This window comes from Brassica oleracea, chromosome C5 (assembly GCF_000695525.1).
Source record: "Brassica oleracea var. oleracea cultivar TO1000 chromosome C5, BOL, whole genome shotgun sequence".
Taxonomy (NCBI): Eukaryota; Viridiplantae; Streptophyta; class Magnoliopsida; order Brassicales; family Brassicaceae; genus Brassica; species Brassica oleracea.
The window spans coordinates 29,077,682-29,092,220 of NC_027752.1; the positions used below are offsets into that span (position 1 = coordinate 29,077,682).

The 14,539-nt window shown below is 37.9% G+C and overlaps 3 protein-coding genes and 1 long non-coding RNA gene across 4 annotated transcripts; 3 read left to right on the forward strand and 1 right to left on the reverse strand.

Annotated features, from left to right (window-relative positions):
* Window positions 1-361: 361 nt before the first annotated feature.
* LOC106344924 lies at window positions 362-936 on the forward strand. The gene is made up of 3 exons (XM_013784218.1): window positions 362-462; window positions 603-682; window positions 774-936. Exons 1-3 carry the CDS (start codon window positions 409-411, stop codon window positions 934-936), a joined length of 297 nt encoding a protein of 98 aa, XP_013639672.1. The 5' UTR covers window positions 362-408.
* Window positions 937-1,074: 138 nt separating this feature from the next.
* On the forward strand, window positions 1,075-1,758 carry LOC106343352. The gene is made up of 2 exons (XR_001269945.1): window positions 1,075-1,118; window positions 1,596-1,758. It is a non-coding gene; the product is annotated as an uncharacterized LOC106343352 (long non-coding RNA).
* A 2,611-nt stretch (window positions 1,759-4,369) lies between these two features.
* Window positions 4,370-7,571, forward strand: LOC106344925. The gene is made up of 4 exons (XM_013784219.1): window positions 4,370-5,254; window positions 5,543-6,870; window positions 6,980-7,067; window positions 7,188-7,571. Exons 1-4 carry the CDS (start codon window positions 4,370-4,372, stop codon window positions 7,569-7,571), a joined length of 2,685 nt encoding a protein of 894 aa, XP_013639673.1.
* A 434-nt stretch (window positions 7,572-8,005) lies between these two features.
* Window positions 8,006-12,003, reverse strand: LOC106343351 (midasin-like). Its single transcript, XM_013782532.1, has 16 exons — window positions 11,871-12,003; window positions 11,482-11,795; window positions 11,266-11,350; window positions 11,107-11,139; window positions 10,861-11,019; window positions 10,593-10,776; window positions 10,325-10,494; window positions 10,013-10,122; window positions 9,805-9,924; window positions 9,579-9,657; window positions 8,971-9,078; window positions 8,794-8,893; window positions 8,643-8,712; window positions 8,438-8,557; window positions 8,306-8,362; window positions 8,006-8,225 (listed from the first exon to the last, which is right to left on the reverse strand). Exons 8-16 carry the CDS (start codon window positions 10,106-10,108, stop codon window positions 8,040-8,042), a joined length of 936 nt encoding a protein of 311 aa, XP_013637986.1. The 5' UTR covers window positions 10,109-10,122; window positions 10,325-10,494; window positions 10,593-10,776; window positions 10,861-11,019; window positions 11,107-11,139; window positions 11,266-11,350; window positions 11,482-11,795; window positions 11,871-12,003; the 3' UTR covers window positions 8,006-8,039.
* Between the last annotated feature and the right edge of the window lie 2,536 nt (window positions 12,004-14,539).

Below are 14,539 nucleotides of genomic sequence, written 5' to 3' on the forward strand. Positions count from 1 at the left end.
ATGTATGATCTGCGCGACGATTCTTTGTTCTTTGCTCTTTTGTTGGTTTACGAGCAATTCTCTAGCCCAAGTTGAGTTATTTAGTGTATGCACGTAAGCTGTTCGACGATTTGGCTGTGGGAGTATATGTTGATTAAAGTTTTGTCACAGAGATTTATAGTGGATTTAGCTTAGAAAAATCTTACCCTGTGAGGGATAGGTTGAGGGAGTAAGAAGGGTTTAGTGAAAGGGGAAGAACTTTGTGAAGAAAGTAGAACTTGTTGCATACAACTAGTGAAACGCAAGTGTTTCTAAGATTTGACAAGAGCTTACGTATGTTCAAAAAACAAACAAGAGCTTACTTATGATTTTTTTTTCCTTACTAATGTAAGCAGGAAGTTTGGTGGTGGTGGTGATACTCTAGTTGCAATGACAAAGAAGAAAACACCACAGATTCTCAAGACAGATACGGCACTAAAACTTGTAAGATTCTCCTCCTTGAAGCAACCAAATTTTGGGATTGAAGAAGCTAAAGTTTTAATCTTTCTCGAAAACCCTGTTTGGATTAGCTTCTTTTTACTTTGCATTGATATCTCATGGCTCTGTGTTTGCTCGTTTTCCAGGCTGAGAAGTGGGTTGCCAACATGTCGATGCCTGCAGAGGATGATCCTATTGAGGCTCAACAAGAAGCTCGACCACCCAGGTGAAGCAATATTTATTCTTTTACATGTTGATTTTGCATTTCGTTTGCGAATACAAAGCTGAATAGAAGTATTGTTTAACCCCTTGCATAGGCTTGGACTTGGTGCTAAAGTGTCACGTCAAACGAAGCGTAGACCCTCGGACGACCCTCTTGACCAAAAACTACAAGCCAAGTTTGATGCAGGGAGAAGAAAACAGGCAAGAGCTGAGGCCGAGTCTAACATTTGTTTTGCTCCTCTAGAGATCTCAAATTGAGTTAATATGAACTCTGTGGATATAATATATAGATAGGCTTATGCTTGTCTTAAAGATGGGTTTTCTCGAATTTATGCAGGTCATTTGGGGCCAAGGATGAGATATCCTGCTTGTTTCAATGCTCACTTGACAACCTAGGAAGCTTGAAGCCAATATGAGCTTACAGAGGCTACAAACAGAGTGTAGGTTGATTTATGAATTATTATTATGCCTCACATTCTTAGTACTTTTGATCAAATGGGTTTAAAAGTCTAAACCTTTGTTTTGCTCCTCTAGAGATCTCAAATTGAGTTAATATGAACTCTGTGGATATAATATATAGATAGGCTTATGCTTGTCTTAAAGATGGGTTTTCTCGAATTTATGCAGGTCATTTGGGGCCAAGGATGAGATATTCTGCTTGTTTCAAGGCTCACTTGACAACCTAGGAAGCTTGAAGCCAATATGAGCTTACAGAGGCTACAAACAGAGTGTAGGTTGATTTATGAATTATTATTATGCCTCACATTCTTAGTACTTTTGATCAAATGGGTTTAAAAGTCTAAACCTTTGTTTTGCTCCTCTAGAGATTTCAAATTGAGTTAATATGAACTCTGTGGATATAATATATAGATAGGCTTATGCTTGTCTTAAAGATGGGTTTTCTCGAATTTATGCAGGTCATTTGGGGCCAAGGATGAGATATTCTGCTTGTTTCAAGGCTCACTTGACAACCTAGGAAGCTTGAAGCAGCAATATGGGCTTGCCAAGAATGCAAACGAGGTTCTCTTGGTCATCGAGGCTTACAAGACTCTCCGTGACAGAGCTCCTTACCCGGCTAACCACGTTGTGTCACACCTAAGTGGCGATTTCGCTTTTGTGGTGTTTGATAAATCAACATCCACTCTGTTTGTAGCCTCTGTAAATTCTTTTTAACCCCTTTTTTTATTGTGAGGTAGATTGAATTCTTTTTACATGTTGATTTTGCATTTCTTTTACATGTTGATTTTGCATTTCCTTTTTTTATTTCAAAATAAATTTTTAATTTTAATAAAAATTATTTAATAATTTTTTTTAAGAACTCTTAAATAAGAAATTTGCAATGGAGGACATAAATGACCGGGTCTCTTAACGGAGTCTCTTAACACATATTTATTACTTAAAAATATTAAAAAATAAAGGGAAAAAAACTAGTTTAACCCTTATTTATCAACTAATGACTAGTTTAACTCTAATTTTATTTTAATTACTAATTTGTTTTTCATACCTAATTTACCCCTATTTCCTTTGTTAACAAAAAAAGTAATTACGAAAATGCCATTACTGAATTTTTGAAATATTTGCGATTTTGCCATCCACAGACTTATTTTGTCTACGTTTTATGTAGCCACAGACTTAAATATTTTTTTATTTCAGCCACAGATTTATTTAAAAATATATAGACTTAATAATATTTCTACAGACTTGTTATTACAAATCTGACATGTTTGGTCACAAATTTATTAAATATTGACAAATTTACTTTATTTGGCCACAAATTTACTTAATTTGAACAGATTTACGTAAGATTTGATAGATTTATTTTTTCTATAGCCACAGATTTACTTGTTTTTGACAGATTTAATTTCGATTTGATTGATTTATTATTCTTAAGCCACAGATTTACTTAATTTTGACAGACTTAGTTAAGATTTAATAGATTTATTTATACTTTGACCACAGATTTATTAGAATTTGACAGATTTAGTTAGAATTTGATAGATTTATTTATTATTTGACCACAGATTTGTTACAGTTTGACAGATTTGTTTAAACTTAAGCCACAGATATATTTATGACTTGGCCACAGATTTTTTTTAATTCCCCTTAACCAAGTTATTGCAAACCAGATTAAACCATTTAATTCTGAAATTATTTCATATACCAGTAATTTCACTTGATTTAAACCAAAACGTTTTAAACCAACCATAATTTGAATCAAAAGCATGTAAACCAAATTTTATTTAATTAAACCAAATCCAACTTAATTTAAACCAAACAAAGAGAAAAGCCCTAATTTAAGAATCACTCTTTTACACGTGATTACCTTGGTCAACGTTAATGGCGTTTTCAGATTGACGTTTCTTTTCTTCCTTCTTCTCTCATGGCACAAATAAAAATTGTTTGTGGTCATTGGATACTTGGTAAAAACAAATGGTTATTTGGTGTTGACAAAGGAATGAGGAGTAAAGCTATAGCCATAGAAGACAAAACAAGTTATGATGATTTTGTTCATATGGTGATCAAAGAGTACAAGGTTAATGAACAGATTTACGACCTGAAATTGAGCTACATGTTTCCCAAAGAAGCTTTTGTTGACATTACCCCAAAACACACCGCCTATAGATATTAAAAAGCAGAGGCAATTCACTGGATTTTTAGAACAGCTCAAAACAGAGGCAATGCAAATATGTTTTAATATTGGCTAGCTGAATTTTTGGAACCGCTCATTCTATTTCTGTTTTAAAATTTATTAATGAAATATATTAGAAATGGTAATATTGTAATAAAGAAGAACAATTAAGGTTATTTGGTCTTTAGCCACCTATACTAACATGTGTTGATGATGTAGAGTTAGATTAGTAATTAACAAAAAAAGTATAGTTATTCTGAGTAATTTTTTCTTATTACTATTCAATCAATAATTATAAAAATAATTAGAATATGCAAATGCTCTTCATAATACTCTTTTCTCAACGTTTTTATATTGAACTTTTGATAGAACACTTTAAAGTCGCAAAACTTTATGTTAAAGTCGATCTTACAAAACCTCTCCCACGCAAGGTTATCTCTGGGTTTTCTAACGGCAAGGAGACAGAGATTGCAGTAAGCTATCCTTGGCTACCATTGAAGTGCGAGCTGACAGAAAGTATGGCCATTCGCAATAAAAGTGCAGATCTCAGTTGGGTATTCCTTCAGATAAGAGAAGGTCTAAGAGTCATGTACCTGCGGGTAATAAAACCAGGAAGAAATCAAGACCTACCAGATCAAAGCTTTCCTCTAAAACAGTAACTCATCGTGCTATGCCATCAGAGCTGAAGAAGGCGAAGTATCAGGCGAAGCCAGTGAGGATCCCATACCTCCTGCGAGTCTTAAGGAAGTACTGCCAGGTGATTCGTCACCCGTAAGTAAGTCTGCTGATCATCCCGCTCTAGGAAAGGAAGGTTGCAGCCATAATCTTGCAGAAGATCATGATGTTGTTCATGGAGAACCTCATATAGAAACACACCCTGAGAAGGAGCAGTTTCTGATGGGTTTTGGAGATAATCAGCATAGCAAGAAGGATGCTGAAGACCCTTTCTTTTTGGTTAATCGCAGGAAGAGCGGCCGCATGGCCAAATCATCTCAATAAAATCATATGTCGATGTTTTTTGCGTGAAATGTAAGAGGGCTGAATGGAGTACGACGCCACACAATGGTCAAAGACTGGATTAACATCCATAAACCTCTTTTTGAAGCGTTTTTGGAAACGCATATCCATAGTAGTAATGCAGCCAGAATAAATGATGCTATACTGGTAGTTTGGAAGTCTTTTGGGAACTACGGGCATCACAGTTCTGGTCAGATAATTGTTGTTTGGGACCCTTCGGTCTCTGTATTTATCTACAAGGCTACAGAGCAAGCTGTTACATATGGAGTTCACATTTTGTCGGAGAACATAAATCTTACTGTCACGTTTGTGTACGGGTTCAACGTTGTTGGAGAGAGGCAGGCGTTGTGGAATGAACTAGTTGAGATAAGTGATACCCCAGCGTTGCAGAATTCTACTTGGACCGTCCTTGGAGACTTTAATAAGATTTTACGCTTGGCTCACCATTCGGGTTATCCGTCTCATGTGGTTGATTCAAGTGGTATGCAGGAGGCTAATGAGGCTTTGCAAGATGCGGGATTGTTTGAGGCTCAAGCAAAAGGAACACCTTTCACGTGGTCGAATAATAATGACCAGGACCCAATCTCCAAGAGAATTGATCACACTCTCGTAAACCAAATTTGGGCAGATCATTTTCGTGATTCATATGCAGATTTACTCGAGCCGGGGCAATCTGATCATTCGCCGTGCATAGTCAAGGTTCCATCATTGAGGCGACAAAGCAGGAAGCCTTTTAAGTTCTATCACCATATCATCGATCACCCTGACTACAACTCTGCTGTTACTGCTGCCTGGAACCCGGGATCAATCACAGGCTCTGCCCAATTCAAACTGGTCAGGACGATGAAAATGCTTAAAAAAGATCTAAGAGGAATCAACAAGCGGCACTTCAGTGGTATTAGTGAAAGGGTGAAGGGGCAATCTGCTAAGGTAGTGGGTTTGCAACGTCAGCTTCTTACTCAACCAAACTCGGCCCTTGCGGGAAAAGAGTACATGGAGAGAGACAAGCTAAACCTTCTCCTAAATGCTGAGCAGAAATTCTTCAGACATTGATCTCGAGTAAGATGGGCTGTTGTGGGAGACCGAAATACTTCCTTCTATCACAACACTGGCACACAGAGGAATTCTAGAAACCATATTCATTTTCTGAAGGATGAAAACGATAACTTCCTGGGATCAACTGCTGACATCAAGGCGCACTTTGTTACATATTTTCAGGGTATCTTAGGGGAAACTGATATGCCATTGTCTCCTTCCAGTGTAGAGTCCTTGAAAGATTTGCTTCTCTTCAGATGTTCGGAGTTGTCGAGAGCGTATCTGAAAAGGGAGGTTCTTTCAGCAGAGATCAAGGGAACAATATTTGCAATGCCTCTGAGCAAGAGCCCTGGTCCGGATGTGTACTCAGTAGAGTTTCTGAGGGCGTCATGGGACACTGTTGGGGAGGACATAATAGTTGCAGTCGCTGAGTTCTTTCGGAATGGGCGCTTATTAAAAGACCTGAACACAACAACCATCGTACTCATTCCAAAAACTAGCGCTGCGTGTAGGCTTGGGGATTTTAGGCTGATTAGCTGTTGTAATCTGGTTTATAAAGTCATCACAAAGATTATAGTGAACCGCCTAAAGTCGATTCTTCAGTCGAGCATTAGTAGAAATCAGGCTGCTTTCCTAAAGGGTCAAAGTTTAGGAGAGAATGGTCTCCTCGCGTCTGACCTGATAAGGAACTATAGATCTTCCTCATGCCCAAGAAGATGTATGCTTAAGGTGGACATAAAAAAGGCGTTCGATACCATTTCTTGGGACTTTATAATTAAACTGCTTGATGCACAGGATTTACCACCTTTGTTTGTCACTTGGATTCGGGAATGCATTACTTCCCCTCGCTTTTCAGTGGCCATCAATGGAGAGTTAGCTGGATTCTTCCTGGGCATGAAGAGGCCTCGTCAGGGCGATTTTATCTCACCTTATTTGTTCATTATGGCGATGGAAGCGCTATCTAAATTACTAGATCAGGCTGTGGAGGCAGGCGGCCTTAGATTACATCCAAGCTGTCAAGAGCCAAGAGTTACTCATCTCTTATTTGCAGACGATCTGTTGGTGTTTTTAGATGGCTCTAGGCATTCCATTACTAGCATTAAAAAGGTCTTGACAACATTTAAAGAGTGGACGGGTCTGGATATGAATGTAGCAAAATCAGAGATCTTCTTTGGGGGTTTTTCTGAGATTGAAGCATCAGTTATTGCTGATATATCTAGATTTCGAATTGGAAGTTTTCCTACTAGGTACTTGGGTCTGTCTCTTAACCCGAGTAGGATAAGCTACGCTACCCTGCAGCCTTTTCTGGAGAGGATTAATTGTTGGACGGTTAAGACCCTTTCATTTGCAGGAAAAGTCACCCTTGTAGCCTCTGTCATACATGGCATGGTCAACTTCTGGAGCTCGGTCTTTGCTCTGCCAAAGAGATTTTATGAAAAAATTGACTCATTGTGCTCACCTTTCTCTGGAAAAATAGCACTACATCTGCTGTTGGGGCAAGAGTTAGTTGGGTAAATATCTGCAAACCTAAGCTTGAAGGAGGTCTCGGGCTGAGAAGGATGGAGGAATATCATAAGGTCTTCGACCTAAAACGGGTGTGGAATTACTTCTCTTTCTCAGGGTCCTTATGGGTGGCCTGGCTGCATTCAAATGTCTTCAGAAGGAAGTGTTACTGACCACAACTGATTATCAGCGCTTTTTTCCTACTGTAAGGAGTATGCTTAAATGAAAAGACACTGTCTCTGAATTCCTAAGATGCAGTATTGGTGATGGGAAGTCAGCAAATTTCTGGCATGATTATTGGACCGATTTAGGGCTTTTAATTCAGGCATTTGGACAGACTGGTCCCCGTTCTCTTCGGTTGGGACTTGAATCTCATGTTTGTCAAGCAGCTCGGAATGGTGATTGGACCCTGCCTCATGCTCGTTCTGATGTGGCTGAAACGCTACAGATTGTTCTCACTACCATGTCTCTACCTACGCCTGTAAATCAGTTTGGATTTTCAGTAGAGGAGACGAAAAGGATGACAGGTGAAACAATGGTGATTCTCACCGGAGAGTTCAAGAGCGGAGATAACAAGACGCCAAATCGAGCTTTGTCGGAGGAAGGGTTGCAAACACTCGCCAGAGAAATCAAAGCCCTCACAATGTCGATGCTACTATCAGAGGAAGAAAATCAAACCGCTAGCGACATCTCCTTAGGCGAACCCTAGGTTTTGTTATTGTGAATGTTTATTTTTGCTTCTGTCGACGTACGACGACGAAAGGAAAACCTTTTTTTTTCTTTAGTTTTTAAATTTGTTAATGAATTAAATTGATAATGACAATATTGTAGTAAAGAAGAATTATTGGGGTTATTTGGTCTTTATATACCTATATTCAGATTTGTTGATTACATAGAGATAAACTAGTAATTAACTAAAAGATTAGAGTTAATCTGAGTAATTTTCTCAAAAATAAATAAGAGACCCTAATTGTGTATGTGGGATAATAATGCTCTAAGATACGTAGCTTATGGTATTTGCCTTTTTTCATTTTCTTTAATTCCTAATTAAACTAAATACTCTTGGTAAGATACCCCAATAATGATGCTCTAATCTAGTAATAAACTGATAAATTAGGTCTACATTAACTTTTTCCCCTTAATTATATGAAACAATTACTATAGAGAAGAATGTACGCTAAAAACACACCAAAACTGTGAGTTTCTGTCCGATCCACTGTGCAAGATTTTGAACTAGAGTAGTTTTCCCTGTCCCTGTTTCTCCTACTAAGAGAACTGGCTCGTTGTACTTAACAGATCGGGCTATTTTCTCAAGTAACCGTGTGGATGTGCGTGTTTCAACAAACCTCGACCGGTCATGTGACTGGGAAAAAAAAAACAGATCAATAAGTCTTTGACATTTTATTATTTGTATCAATAGGACGGAGATGCTTAAAAACTAACCGCAGTTTCGCCAAGTGGTAGAGACACTCTGCCAATTTTAAGCGTTTTAGAAAGTTCCTGCAGTTCACTGGAAAATTAATAAAACAATCTCAACACAGCAAGGCAACACACTGTCAAGGAACACTAAGATACCTGAATTGGGGGCTTATGCTGAGATTCTGGAACAAGAACATTCCAAACGCTAGCCACGATTTCACTTACAGTCGCTCGATTTTGAGTTGACATATAAGAAGCAGAGAATATATCTGCTGCCTGAGGAAAAAGCACATAAACGCCTACTTAAATAAATGAAATCTAGAATAAGAGACTAGCATAAGTAAACTTCATAGAATCTGACCTCCAGAGAAATTGCATGACCATCATACGAGGGCAGACCCTGAACTCGTTCACACAACTTGAGCAAATCTCTGGAAAAGATGACCATTCAGAAACAATAGTTGACCAATCTATTATGAACAATAAAACTCTTGGATATATGCTTAGCTTACCTCAGTGAAAAACTACTCGGGGAACTGAATGTAGCTGAGTTTTCAGTTGCCGAACCAGAAAACTGGGGACGAAGAGCAGAGTTGACTTTTTCATAAGTTTCTGCAAAGATGGAAAAGTAAAGTTTCACTGCGAGTACAGAAACCATATCAAGGGGAGTATGCGCAGAAGGAACCTACCAATAAGTATCAGGTTCTGATACCGAGCACCCACAATATTTTGCAAGCTTTCACGATCTGGTGGATAAACAACAATTCTCCTCCAAAGAGGACTTAGAGAATTTCCAGCTACATTTAAAAAAACAGACAAAAAATTGATACGGTTCCTGTAACGAATCTTAATTGCAGCAAGGAAAGGGATTCCATAAGCTCTATAGCCAAGAGATAACATAAATACTACAGGACCTCATAAAAGCTTTGCTGTTGAGAACATTAAAAGAGAGAAAAATTAGCAATTCGAGATCGTTTGGTTATTTGCGAAAGGCCATATTAATCAACAGATTAGCCTTTTAACTGGGAACAATAGCCAACATGACAATTCATTATAACAGCCGTTGGTTGAGCCTCTTAATCTCCCTTGGTGTTTGACTTTATGCTTCAAGAAATAAACTTCAATGTAAAGTTGCAGGCGTCAAGATTATCCAACTAAAATACCCTTTAACCAATACGCAATTCACCTCTATATCACATTACTTTAGCAAGATCGCAGGTATCAATGGTAGATCTAGCACAGATCAGGCCAACGAATGCAAAGCTAGCTGCCAAACTAATTAATTATTAATGTATACCTTCCCCGATGTGTGATACACTGCATTCGGGTGTGGATATGGTTGAAAACAGTTGGAAACTCTCTGCTATCTTTATCACCTGCGAAAAGTTAAGAAGCACTGAAACTTGAAAACATTTTTGAGGAAAACACACAAATACCTAAAACAGAGTAATATAAAAAAGTATATGCCTTACAAATAATGTTCCACTTAAAAATTTAGAGCGCAGAAAAGAGAGTGTATTTACCTCTCCATGGCTGGTCACGAATGAGCATGAGCCTCCCAGCAAAGGGGACAAGACAAGGGGGACATCTGATGGAGCTTTGTCTATGTCCTCAAGAACCACCCAGAAACCATTCATAATAGCCTACCAAGATGAAAAGCAAAAAAAATATTAACGTAAAGGTAGGAGGATAGATACCGCGAGGGTGCCATCTGAATTCCATGCAACAAACCTGGGTAAGTGAACCAGGCAGCCATTTAAATTCTCCAGGTTGATCAGTACACACATAAGTGCCAACCAGCGTTTTCTCGTCAAGTTGATCATCCATGTGGATAAATACAACTACCAAAAAAAAACAAAGTATAGTGAGAAATAATTCAGTTTAGGGCTTCATTTTAATGTGGAAACACTCAATGTATTAGTGTGAACAGCAATTTCTCAAGCTAGTTGATTTTCCTCTTCCAGCATAGTAGAAAGTTCCTTGAATTTAGTTAAGTACAAATAATTGAGATAAAGATACGTAGATACTAAAAAAATATCATACCATGGTTACCACTCTCATCAGCCAACTTTCTAATGAGGGCAGGCTATCCAGATCCCGAGGGACCATACAGAAGAACAGGTCGTTTTTGACTAACAGCCAATGAGACCATTTAAAAAGATTTTTTCACCCTAGAGTGAATTTCAAATGGTTCAGCGAAAGATTTGACATCCCTGAATCGAAGAGGAAGGAGGAATCAAGCCGAAATGAGAAAATTAACATCGAGTACACACGTAGCAATTTATTGAAAAGAAACACAGAGTAAACCTACCAGGTGTCCACCCTTCGGATCTTCATCAGCGGCTCCTTTTCTTCCATCCCTGCTGATTGTTTCTTGTGAATACCAGGTGCAAGGGCACTAAAATCTTGTAAAGACCGCAACCCCTCGTATGTTGGGCAATTGAACGTCCGATCCAGCCTTTTCTATTTCTATATCCTGAAAAAATTCTTCCCAGCTGAAAGCATCAAAGAAAATATATAAACCTTGAGAAACAAAACTTAAGACGAAAACTGAATTAAGAAGTCTTAAGTAGAGTTACCGTAGCAAGCATGAGAATGCTTCCTCTCCTCCAAAACCGAAACATCCTGCCATTCTGTCAGTGCATCTTAAAACAACAGACAGAATTTGTATCCCACACCACACAGCCTCTCGATGCTTTTCCACAAGATGCCTTTTCCGGCTAGGGCAGTCTGAGAGACTTTTCATGGAGTCCAAGTAACAGGACCAGTCAGTCCCACAACTTAGAGAAAACCTCAGGTCTAATAACCAGAAAACGATATAATACTTGAAGACACAGCAAGTATGCAGCTGTAGTAGCCTGATTCAGGGGAGAAACAAGCAAAATTCAACAAAACACCGACCAAAGACTAGAAAATAGAAAAGAATAAGAACGATGTCATACAACGCACAACATGTACAAATGTCAAAGATAACAAGAATTTACCTCCATCTGCGACTCAGAAATGATTTATTTCACAAGAATCCGCTCGTATGGTGGTGGAGCTTTCTTAAAATAACTTAGAATAGACCTAACACAATTAGCAAAAGCGTCACTTAGTCTTAGTAAAACTAGTCAAGGAAACCAAAGTAAACTTGTAACCGATATCTTAGCTTTACTGCTCGTTAATGTTTCAAATCTATGTGTAGGCGAACCCCTTACCCTGGCAAGGAGGTGTTTAGATGAAGAGCACGGCTGAAGGCTAAGCAAGCAGACTCATGAAGCTCCAGCCTTTGTCCACGCCGAACATAAAAATCAATGAAACTAACACCTTCGTTCAACGCATTTTCCAAGACTGATACATCGTCTGAGTAATCACTACTTGAGCTGAGATCACCCACTAGATGAAGAAGACCCACCACTCTATCTACAACTCTTTTGATAATGGGAAGGAAGTAATGAACCAATGGAATAGTAAGCTCCGGGTGAAGAAACACGTCAGATAAAGCATTAATCACCTCCTCCACTTCTTCTCCCTAAACAAAAACAAAACGAAACATTTCAACCAAATTCGAATCTGTGTTTCTGGGTAATCAATTACAAGAACGTACGTTGCTGAGAATCGATTTGAATAATGGAAAAGCTGCGACTTTGGGGCAACGTTCAGAAAACCTTTCCAGCGCCAGTTTAAGATTGAAACTCCCGTCAATAGCCATCGAAACCTGTTGAAGAAGAGGCGCAAGATTAGGGTTTATGTGAAGCGAGAGCAAAATTGTTTTGGGGTTTAAGAGAGCCCTCCCTTGAAGCTTTTCTTTTGTTCGAGTTGAAAGAAAAGGCGGTCTGTGTCCGTGTGTATTGGGGTTTAAGACTCTTAAAGAAAAGGAAAATAATATTGCTAAATGAACCTCGTATTTATTCTAAAATTGTACAACCCCCCTCCCCCACCAATATTATTTGATATATTTTTAAGGGCAAATCTCCAAAATAGCATCTTTTTAAGTTTATATCACAAAAATAGCACTCAAAAACTAAAATGACCAAAATAGCACATTTCTAAGTTTATCCTTTGAAAATTTTAATTTTTTTATTTTTCAAAATTTGAAATCTTATCCACAAAACCTCATTTCTCAACTCTAAACCCTAAACCCTAAACTCTAAACCCTAAACCCTAAACCCTAAATCCTAAACCCCACCTTTTAACTCTAAACCCTAAGTTTGTGACTTTTGATAAAACATTAAGTGCTATTTTTGTGACTTTTGACCTTGAATGCTAGTTTGGGAACAAAAACTTGATTTAGTGCTATTTTTGTCTTTTTCTCTATTTTTAATATATAAACTAGATTAATAATGTTTCAAAAAAAAACTAGATTAATAATTTTCTCAACAAAATCTAATTTACAAAATCAATATGTTTTAACATTTTATTTTAGTGTATTTGAAATCTACACAATTATATTATTTGTATTTATAATAAATATGAAATTATATAATATATTAATTAATTTTGGTTCTTAATATGAGATAATTGGCGGGCATAGCCCTATCGTATACATTAATTGGCAAAATACACACGCCCTTTGAGTTTCTTTTCGGAGACCATTATACCCCTATAATCTATTCTGCAAACCTAAAACCGCATGCAGGCTCGTGGACGTGTTGATGTTAACAACCCGAATGAATGCGTATTGCTTCATTGGTTGTGTCCGTTCGACGGGACATTATGCTTCTTTCTTTATCCTTTTTAGCTTATGTTCCCTAAAACATGCGTCTTCTACTATCTTAGCTTTAATGTTCCACATTTATTTGAACACAACTACATTTTAAAGAGACTAATTGGTTACCAAACCAGTTATATTTGTGTTTTAACTCTTTCCATTTCCCTTGGTCTTACTATCGAGGAAATGCAATCCATGGAGGCTCCAAATTTACCACCGCGTATGTTCGTCGCCGGAGAGGAACCCATCGGAGAACGAGTTATCTCATACCACAAGATCAAGAAGCACTACAAGAAAACATAAGTTTAACGACGGCGGTATTCCTCGTTAGTTCGTCGTAAAAGAGGCTTTACGATGAATTAGCGAGGAAACACGTTTCGTCGTTACTCGTTCGTCGTAACGCATATTTCCTCGCCAATTCGTCGTAACTTAGCGAGGAAAACGTTTCGTCGTAAAGACGAAGTACCATATTTTGTCGTAAAGACCACATAAATATCCCACGTAAGAATGTCGCTATATTTCCTCGTAAATACCTCGAAAACAGTTCCTCGTACACTACACGTATTTATCTCGAAAGTATTTCCTCGTAAAGTATACGTAAATACCTCGAAAATAATACCTCGTAAAGTACTCATTTAGCCTTCCTCGTCATTTTCCCTTAAACTTTCCACGCAAATAAGGCGTAAATTAGCAACGAATTCACTTCGTTTTATTATTTTACAAAATTTAAAAATATAATAAAAAAATAATTAAAATTATTTAATTTATTAATAAAATTAAAATTCAAAAACAAAATCAATACGAAAATATTGTATATATAAATAAGTTTTGAATTTATAAATACAACAACCGAAAAAAAAAAGAACTAAGAGTCGTTCATCACCCGGTAGAATTCATCACTCCTCCTCTCTACATCCGTCTCGGCATATGTGTCGGATGATGACTCGCCTGGAATGGGATTTGGTCGTCGCATGTTCCTCAACAAGGACTCTCATTCCGGATTTGTGGACGCTATAACGTCCAAGAAGCCCTCGACTCCACCCACACGAGATGTGAACGCAGATCGCGTTGAGTCCAACTCGTTACGCAGCTGAGCGGACTCTCTACGCAGCTGAGTGACTTCATCTTCCTGTGTCTGACCATAAGACGATGTCGCTCTCGGAACATCGTTGACGGAACCAATCCCCAACGTACGTCCCTTTTTCTTAGGGACAACCTTAAAAACAAAAAATAAATATTGTTAGTAAAAATTTAAAGTTAAATTAAATGAATAATAAAAAAAATTAAAATTTAAAAAAAATTTACCTCCTCTTAAATCCTATCCACTTCAAGTGATAAGGTGACGGGTAATCCGTCGATGGACTGCTGGGTCAGCTGGGTCTGGCCGTCTTCAACCTGACCAACCAAGTCGTTGAAGATTTGCTCGGACCTAGCATCTAGAAATTGACCCGCCTTGTTCTTGTGGGTCCTCTCGTAAAGTTGCAAAAGAGACTGGAGTTCTCCCGTATCTTTGGCCTAAAAAACATTTAAGAAAGTTAGAATATATATATATATATATATATATA

Bases quoted from the DNA above. Each gene is read 5' to 3' on its own strand.
- LOC106344924 (XM_013784218.1), top strand. From the start codon at position 409: ATGACAAAGAAGAAAACACCACAGATTCTCAAGACAGATACGGCACTA. The intron at 463-602 runs GTAAGATTCTCC...CTCGTTTTCCAG, and splicing joins CAGATACGGCACTAAAACTT to GCTGAGAAGTGGGTTGCCAA. The intron at 683-773 runs GTGAAGCAATAT...CCCCTTGCATAG, and splicing joins CAAGAAGCTCGACCACCCAG to GCTTGGACTTGGTGCTAAAG.
- LOC106344925 (XM_013784219.1), top strand. From the start codon at position 4,370: ATGGTCAAAGACTGGATTAACATCCATAAACCTCTTTTTGAAGCGTTT. The intron at 5,255-5,542 runs GTAGTGGGTTTG...ACATATTTTCAG, and splicing joins TGAAGGGGCAATCTGCTAAG to GGTATCTTAGGGGAAACTGA. The intron at 7,068-7,187 runs GTAAGGAGTATG...CTTTTAATTCAG, and splicing joins ATCAGCGCTTTTTTCCTACT to GCATTTGGACAGACTGGTCC.
- LOC106343351 (XM_013782532.1), bottom strand. From the start codon at position 10,108: ATGGATGATCAACTTGACGAGAAAACGCTGGTTGGCACTTATGTGTGT. The intron at 8,558-8,642 runs GTCAGATTCTAT...CTTTTTCCTCAG, and splicing joins GTCATGCAATTTCTCTGGAG to GCAGCAGATATATTCTCTGC. The intron at 8,363-8,437 runs GTATCTTAGTGT...AGTGAACTGCAG, and splicing joins AGCATAAGCCCCCAATTCAG to GAACTTTCTAAAACGCTTAA.